The 8,951-nt window shown below is 64.0% G+C and overlaps 1 protein-coding gene across 1 annotated transcript in view; it reads left to right on the forward strand.

The window, feature by feature from the left end:
* CROCC2 (ciliary rootlet coiled-coil, rootletin family member 2) overlaps positions 1-8,951 on the forward strand; it is a 62,032-nt gene that overhangs the window by 7,956 nt on the left and 45,125 nt on the right. Inside the window, 5 exon segments of the mRNA XM_027766995.1 lie at positions 16-66; positions 1,804-1,910; positions 3,792-3,933; positions 7,838-7,941; positions 8,396-8,581. Of these exon segments, the coding sequence (XP_027622796.1) occupies positions 16-66; positions 1,804-1,910; positions 3,792-3,933; positions 7,838-7,941; positions 8,396-8,581 (590 nt within the window).

Genomic DNA, 8,951 nt, shown 5'->3' on the forward strand with positions numbered 1-8,951 from the left:
CGTCTGCCCAAGCAGGGTGCGGGGCGGGACGAGCTGGCCGTCGGGTGCCAGGCAGTCAGTGAGCGGGTAAGTACTGCCATGGACATGTGGCAGGCTGCTGGGTATTCAGAGCCGGGAAGGGCCCATTGGGCACACCGGAGCCCAGGTGACAGGAACCGAGGCCGGCAGGGCAGAGCTGGACAGGCCCGGGCCCTTCCCTGCCTGAGAGCCACGGAGGCCTGCAGCCCACCCTCGGCACTGATCTGTCCCCTGCCTGCCGGGAGCCCCGGGGTGGCCTGGTTGGTCCAGACGGGGCCTGGGTGCCCAGTCCAGCGTCAGCACATAGCACCTACTAGGACGGGCGGGCAGCCTGGCCTCGCGATGCCACAGCGGGGCTGCTCGGCCCTCAGGAGGCAGGGACTGGGGCTGTGACCCTGGGTCCCAGAAGGCCGCAGTGCCTTCCAGGGTAGCCGTGAGCTATCAGCCTGGAGTGGGACCGAGGAAGCGCATGACGGGGAAACCGAGGCAGGAGGAAAAGCTCTTGGTAGACCTGAGCCTCTCCCAAGACAAGGGGCAGAGCGGGGCTCACGGGGGCAGGCAGAGCCCATGTGGCCTCCTTCCCCTGCCCCCTTCGGAGCCTTCGAGGCAGACAGGTGACCTGCTTTCCAGAGGACACCGAGGGTCAGAGCAGGCCGGAGCATGCCAGGCCGCTGAGGCTGGGTCGGACCAAGCCTCGCCTTCAATGAATGCCCAGTGACCGGTCCCAGCCCCGTCGGGGTCCTGGCAGCCCCCTCCCCTCCCTGGCCCAGTTCTCTACCCAGAGTCGTCCATGGAGCTCCTCTCCCAGGCCCCCTCATCCTGGTCAACCCCCAGCTCGCCCTTCCTCTGAGCCCTCTGCTGTGGGGGCAGGCCTCTGGGGGTGTGGTCTTCCCAGCATGGGGGGGATGTTGGGGATGGCCAGCCAGTGGGGGAGCCCGCAGAAATCTGCCAACAGAGCAGCAAAGCACGAGTCAGAGCCGGGCGTTCCAGCACTTGCTGGTGTGGGGAGCCGGGAGGAGCTGGGCCTCGCCCCAGGGCACCACCAAGTGGGCGAGGGACAGGCGTCATGGCGATCCCGGGTGCCACCACAGCCCACCCCCACCTCACTCCCTCTGGCGTCCCACCCTGTGATCTCCCTGCTGGTGGCCAAGGAAGGCCCAGGGCTGCCGATGTATTGGGCCATGACGAGGCCTGGCGGCCGTGATGGGGCGTGGCAGGCATGGTGGGCCTGAGTATGGCCCCTGCCCTCCACCGGGCCTTCCTCCAGCCCAACTCCCTGGTCTGGGCTTGGCCTGAGCCCCAGCAAGGACGGTGTGGCCCTGGGCAGTGGCTGCTGGTCTGAACCCCCTGCCAGATGGCCTCACTGCTCTGGGGCTGGTTGGTCCTGCCCCCCTGGACAAAGTGCCAGGGCCTCGCACTCTCAGAGGGGCGACTCAGAAGCTGCTCTGCACTGCCCACACTCCCTGTCCCCTCTCCCTGTCCTGACCGCAGGGCAGCCCCGCAGGGCCATGGGACCTGAGTGTGCCCATGCGCAGGGGAGTGAGGCGCACCAGCCCGCCTGCCTGCCCTCCCCTCCGCTGCCCTGCCCTGGCCCTCTGGTGACCATGGGTGGGTGCAGCAGCATCTGTCCGGCCCTCTGCAGGGGTCCTGAGCCCCAGCCCCGACCACAGCCCCTGTGTGGTCTCCAGGGGAGCCCCTTTGCTCAGGGTGGGCTTTAGGACGAGCTGTCCTATTCTGCCGGGTCGCGCGGGGCGGCTAGACCAGCAGGCTGACGGCCCTCTGCAGCTGCAGGCCCGGCTTGCGAGCACTGAGGCCCGGCTGTGGAGGTCGGAGCTGGAGAACAGCGTGGACCTGGAGGAAGCCCTGTGCCGCCTGGAGGCCGCCGAGCAGAGGTGAGGCCATGCTGCGGTGGCCTTGGCGCCCCAAGCTCAGTTCCCTCTGCCAGCAGGAGGCCGAGCAGGCAGGTGAGGCTGGGCCTTGCCGCTGCGGGAGCCTGTGGCTCTTACTCAGCTGGCCGCTGCCTCCTCCCAGGCCAGGCTGAGTGAAGACAAAGGAAAGGTCGGCCGCCGGCCAGCGCAGGTATCCACCCAAAACGGCCGCACGACAGCACCCCACTTGGGAGCTCGGAGAGAGGGGGCCCATGCCACAAGGACACAGGCTGCAGCTGTCCCTGCTGACAGAGCCCCTCCCACAGCGTCGCTCAGGGGCAGGAGGAAGGACCTGCCGGGTGCCCGACCTGGGCAGCCCAGGCGAAAGGCGAGGCAGTTTCACACCTGGTGGCCCCACCCTGCCCGCGGCCGTGGGCTTCGCAGTCATAGAGGCCCTGACCCCTTGTTCCTGAGTGGGCCACCAGGACCTCAGGCCTGGAGAGGCTGACGCTCAGGCGGCCCTTACAGGTCAGCTGGGCCTCGAACCTCTAACTGGCACCCTCACAACGGCCCCCACTCTTGGGCCCTGGTGGCTGCCAGCTGCTCCGACGTCAGTGAGGGTCTGTGCTCACCACAGCCGCCCCGTGTTACCTAGCAGCCAGTGCGGGTAATCCCAGCCTCCCCCGCACCCCCGCACTAAGTCAGCACCCCAGCAGTAACCACCTCCCCAGCACTAACCCAGCACCCCAATAGTAACCCAGCACCCCCGCACTAAGTCAGCACCCCAGCAGTAACCACCTCCCCAGCACCAACCACCTCCCCAGCAGTAACACAGCACCCCAATAGTAACCCAGCACCCCCGCACTAAGTCAGCACCCCAGCAGTAACCACCTCCCCAGCACTAACCCAGCACCCCAATAGTAACCCAGCACCCCCGCACTAAGTCAGCACCCCAGCAGTAACCACCTCCCCAGCAGTAACCCAGCAGCTGCAGCTTGCACCCCCCACGGTCCCAAAGGGGACAGGCTCCCAGCAGGGCAGTGGGAGGGTAGTGTGCCCAAACCCCACTCAGTTCAGGCCTGGGCAGCTTAAGCTGCCTGTGGGACTCCCAGCTGTGCACCTTCAGAGATCTGGGGGTGGCTGAGGGCTGACTAGCATTTTGGAAATGAATTTTTTTTTTTTTTGGAGAGGTTTTTGCTATAGAGCACGTGCACTCACCAGAAAGACAGAGAGAGACAGAGAGACAGAAAGTGAGAAATCACCCCCACACGGGATGGCCACGCCGCAATCCCTTCTCCTCCATTCTCCTCTCTGGATCTTGGGCACACATTCTGCGTGAGTTTAAGCCACCAGGTCTGGGACGCGAACCGAGGTCGACTACATGGGAGTCCAGCGACATAGCCATTACACCAATTGCTAGTCCCTTTGGAAATGAATTTTGAGGGAGAAATAACCTGCATGGAGGCTGACACCCCAGGGGACCCAAGGGGCAGACAGCTCGCTCGTGGTCACTGGGCCTGTGTCCCGGCTGGGCTGAGGGTGGCCTGAGTGTACCTACTCTGGGGAGAAGGGTCTAGGGGTCGCAGGACCTGTGCCCCCACAGGGTAGGCCCCATCTCTCTGCTGGGATGCAGCCAGCACCCTATCTGGGGGTTCACTTTTGCACCCAGATTAGGGAGCGTGCTAGGGCTGCAGGCAGAGCAGGGGAAGGGGTGGAGCAGCCTCAGGAAGGGAAGGAGCACAGGGTGGTTCTGAGGGAGGCGCCCACAGTCTGGGGCCATCACGGGGCCCACTGTGGGTGTCAGCGCTGCTTGGGGGCAGAGTGGAGGGCAGTCCCTGAGCTGGGTCCAGAAAGGCCTGGGACCCTTTGTGCCTGTCTGAGAGCCAGTGGGGTCTGCTCACACAGGAGCACCGACCTGTCGCAGGTGAATGCCCTTCTGCGGGGACAGCTGGAGCACATGGCGGCGGCCCACAACACGCTGGCCCGGGAGCTGGCCAGGACGATGGGCAGCGCTTTCCACCTGCAGGCTGAGCTGGAGCTGCATGAGGTGGGCACTGGGCCCAGAGAGGGGCAGGCCCCGCTGTCACCCAGCACAGTGGCCCCATGCTCTGGTGCCCACAGCTGCTGGGGGGCAGTGGCAGGGCCCAGGGGGAGATGCATTTCCTGCCATACCTGGTCCCCACCTGGAATGGCCACAGCAGTTGGAAGAGTGAGAGACATCTAGCCTTCTCCCCAGGGGCAGGGCAGAACCCGGCGTTGGGGCTCCAGGGGTCCCCCTTAGCCTGCCTCTGGCATGGACCACCCTGCCAGATGGCTGCAGGAATCCTCGCAGGAGCCAGGACTGCTTGGCTGTCCACGAGGCCAGCCGAGGGCCAGTGGGACCCGCACAGACCCCCACACAACCTGAGGCCCTGAGCCACTCAGGCCGGAGCATGGTGCTGCAGGGCTTCAGCCCTGGGCGGGGGGCGCTGAGGTGTCTGTGTCCCTCTCTCATCTGTCACTGGGTGAGGGGCCACTGAAGGACGTGGCCCCAGGTGAGGTGGCCCTCTGGAACATACACCACTTCCAAGTGGAGACAGAAGCCCAAGTTGACCACCATGAGCCTGGGCCCTGGCTGGCCCCTCAGAGGGTTGTCACTGCATGTCCCATGCAGGGTCAGGCAGTGGGGCAGCCGTGCCACCACGTGCCCAGGCCCCAGCTGGCCCCTTGGAGGCTGTCACTGCACGTCCCATGCAGGGTCAGACAGAGGGGCAGCCGTGCAGGCCACCACAGGCCAGTGGGGGCCCTGGGTAAAGCCAACATGGGGAGGCCCTGCTCCCCACCCCGGCCGCCCTGTAGCTGTCCTTCCTGTCCCAGCTGCCATGGACCCGCCACCCCACGTGGGGAGGGGAGGGTATCAGACCAGCAGAGTGATCTGTCACACCAGGAGTCGAGTCTGGGTCACGGGGCCATCTCCTGATGGCAGGACTTCCGCCGTGAGATATTGAGACAGTCACATTCCTGCCGTGGCCCAGCCCATGTGTCACACAGCTGGACTTGTCACGTGGTGACCCCAGAGCAGATTCCACTCATGAAAACGGATGCCCTGGGAGAGAGCCCGGCTCAGGTCGGCGTGTTCGTCGGGGGTCTCCGTTTCCCTACCCTTGGGGAGTCGTCTCCCTGGCGGCAGCCGCTCTCGGCCCTGTAAGGCCCTACCCCCGGCTCTGACCTCTGTGTCGCTGCTCCGAAGGCGGCTCCTGGCTCCCTGGGAAACGCAGCTTGCTGGCTCCGCGGCTCTGGGGCGCTCTGCCGGGTCACTGTGAGTCCGCGGGGCACCTCCTGCACCCTGTGCCTGCTCAGGGCTCCCCCAGCGTCTGAGTCTTCCATGATTTTTGGAGAGTAGCCAGTGTCTCCTTGTCAGTTGCCTGCTCGCGGTCGCCCCGCCATGGGCCACCCCCCACACTCTCATCATCTGGGTTTCTTTCTAGCTCCCTGGCCTACATTCCAGTCACTTCCTCCCGGCTGTCTTCCTGGTGGTCAGTGGCCGCGCTGATGTCTAATCAGAGAAACCCGCCTACTTAGCTTACATCGCAATACTGTGATTGCTATCGTTAAGATGCGCTCTGCTCCTTTCCAAATCGCTTGCCGTGCCGCATTTCCCACACCTGTCATTCACTCGCTGCCCACGGGGAAGCGGGGTCTTGTGCTGTGCTCACCGTCCTGGCACCCGAGGGTTTTCTGGCCCAGCTTTCTCGTGTTTGCTGCCCCTCCGCCCGGGACTTTCACCCCTCGTGTCTTCGGTGGTTTTACTTTTTAACCGAGAGCTGCTTATTTTCCTCGGACTTTTGAAATTCTTTGCAACCTGGGATGAGCGTGGCATTTTCCTGGAAGGACCCGTGTGTTTCTGGGGGCCACATGGAAGTCACTTTTAGCTGAGTCGCTCGTTGGCCACCCAGGCTGTGCGGATTCAGGCTGTAAACTGATTTCCCAACAACGACTCCGAATCCGCGGGGAGAGGCCTCGCTTCTGCGTGTGGCCGGTGCTCGGGACAGGCGGGGTTCCTCAGTCCCCGGGGTGGGTGTGTGTGGGGGTGTGCTAGTTTAGCCTCTGGGCTCTGCACCCCTAGTGCCCATGCGAAGGACAGCTGTGGAGGCAGGGTGTAGGGTCTCCACTCGGGGTGCCCCTGGACTTTCCTCTGTCCCCGACCCCGTGGTCACCGACACTGGCCCTGCCTGGGCTCTCCGGCTCTGGGGCTCTGTGTGCTCCCAGCACTTGGCTGGGAGAACGTGCACTCTACAGAGCGGGCTGAGGCTGGAATCTCACACCTTTAAAAAAAAAAAAAAAAAGAATGATTTTATTTAACTTTACATATTTATTTATTTTAATTTGCCCAGGGAGGGACAGAATGAGAGAGAGTGAGAAAGCAAGCTGCCGGGTCCGGAATTCGAACCGCGGTCAGCACCCTTAACCACCACGCTACCTACCGGCCCTGAACTCACACACGTTTACTAGGTGCCCCCAAAGGCTGCTTTTCCTTGCCCTTCGGTAACGGCATCCACCCCGTGTGGCACCGTGCAGTGGCCTGCACCACAGAAGGCTCCTGCGGGCGCTTCTGGGCACGGTGGGGGTGCGGGCCACTCGGGGGAGGGGTCAGGCCAGGCATCGGGGAGGAAGGAGCAGTGTGGTCATGGAGACGGCAGGACGTGAACGCCCTCTGCCCGAAAGCCACGCTGCGACGAGCAGTGGGGAGCTGCGTTGGCGGGAACAGGCCCTGTGTGGGTGGCCCCCTGGGATTCCAGCTCAGCAAACATGGCAGTGGAGCGTGGGGACAGGGAGGTGATGCGGGCTTTAACTTGGCACACTGTAAGCATGGGACCGCTGCTCACGCACGGCCCCATCTCATTCCTTTCCTCTCACTGGAGACAGAGAGCGAGAAGGAGAGGGAAAGTGAGAAAGCCTCCCACCGAGGATGGCCAGCCGCAATCCCGTCTCCTCTGTTCTCTCAGGATTTTAGGCCTGCATATTTTCTAAGCCGTCAGGGCCAGAACTCAAACCACACACTCAGCCATGCACTTTTACCACCAAGCTCCCCATTTCTACAGTACCCCCCCACACATGTGCACACACACACGCACATACATACATGTGTGTGCACACGGGTGTGTGTGCACATATGCAAATGCATGCATACGCGCATACACACACCTGTGCACACACAGATACATGCACACAAAGCTGTGCACACACGTGTGCACATGCATGCACATGCATGCGCACACACATACACGCACCTGTGCACACATGCATGCACACACAGCTTTGCACACACCTGTGTGCACACACATACAAATGCATGCACACAGCCGTACATGCACATTTGTGTGCACACATGCACACACACGTACACACATGCATGTGCATACACACATGCACACACACGCACGGGCACATGGATTCCAGCAGCAGCCCCTGCTCCACTGCCACAGCCCACCTCATCCTCATTTCGAGAGGCGGCTCCTGTCTCCCCCTTGCCACATGGGGGCTCTGAGCACTGAGCTTCCAGACCCCCCATGGAGGCCCCAGGACCACACAGGCAGCTCCTAGAGCCTTTTCAGAGTGGAGGACAAGAAGCTGTCCTGCCTCGGCTCACTGGCAGGGCAGGGGCCGAGTACTGCAGGTTGGGCACCCCATCCTGAAGGCTTGGTAGGGGCCAGAGAGCCTTAGCTCTGTCGGCACCCCTGCCCTGTTCGGGGACCAGAAGCCACCCACCGGGCCCACGGGCAGGAGGGTGCTGTGGGGCAACCGTGCTTTCTGGGTGGCCACCCTGGCAGAAGCTGGGTGTGGACACAGGGTGCCAGGGGTTTCCTGACATGGCAGGGATGCAAGTCCACGCCAGGGCCCTGAGAGCCAGCTCGATGGCACCTGGAGGGTGAGCAGTCGGCCTGGGCTGGACAAGGGCCTCCTGCTTTCAGACCCGAAGGACGGGCCCAGGTGAGCCTGGGGGCTTGCTCCTGCTACAGAGACAGGCCAGGGCACTGCGGGCACAGCTGGCCGAGCTCCGTGTGGCCACTGAGCGGTGAGTGAGCCCCTTGGGGGTGAGGGTCGCGAAGGCGGGCCAGGCTGGGGCCTGCAGGTATCACCCAGGGGGGAGAAGCAAGGTGGCCGGAGCACCAGGGCAGAGGCGAGAGCAGAGCACGCTGTGGGGGTGCATGGGTGGGCCTCCAGGGCCTCGCGCAGCTCTGTCCTGGGGTCGCCCAAAGCCTCAAGGCATCCAGTACCCCGCTGGCCACGCAGAGTGCTCAGAGGCCAATCCCCATGCCTGCTGAGAGCCCGTCTCGTCTGGCCCATCTCCACCCTCCCTGTTGCCACCCTGGCATTCTGGGACACATGGGGACAATGACGGCACATGGTCCAGTGGCTGCAGGGTCATGGTCAGGCTTGCCGGGCCCCGCCTAGCCGCAGCCTGCCGATGGGTCCTGAGGCTCAGTCTGAGATGTGGCCTGGCCCGAGGTGTGGCCCTTGTCCTCTAGGGACCTGGGTGTCCTGCGAGCAGACGCGGCCAAGACAGCGCAGCGCCTGCACACGGCCTGCCTGAACCTGGACTCCAACCTGAGGCTGTCGGCCAGTGCCCTGGAGCATCAGCTGCAGGACAGGGTGGAGGTGACGCTGCAGCCACACAGCCGCTGGGATGCCGAGAAGGCAGTGCTCCAGGCCAGGTGGGCCCTGGGGCGGATGGGGAGCCCCAGACTCGCCTGCAGCCAGCCAACAGCCGGGTTTCTGAGATGCGGTCTCACCGCTCACAGAGTTTGGGGCCCGGTTTTCACCTGCCATCACCTCCCCGTGTCTCCTTCCCTGCCTCTCCCTGCCCACCCCTGCACGAATGTGCTCTGCCACAAAGAGGGGGCTCGACCAGGTGGAGGGCCACCCCCTCCCTGTGTGGGCGAGTCTGACAGCCAGCACGGAAGGTTCTGGTCCCTCACCTGGGGGCTCTGGAGGGCAGCCCAGCTGAGCATGGGAAGGCAGCCCACCTCCCCACCCCCACCCCCAGTGAGGCCTAGCCTGTTCGCCACGGCCAAACCCACCGAC

This window comes from Tupaia chinensis, unplaced genomic scaffold, assembly GCF_000334495.1.
Source record: "Tupaia chinensis unplaced genomic scaffold, TupChi_1.0 Scaffold143823_1, whole genome shotgun sequence".
Taxonomy (NCBI): Eukaryota; Metazoa; Chordata; class Mammalia; order Scandentia; family Tupaiidae; genus Tupaia; species Tupaia belangeri.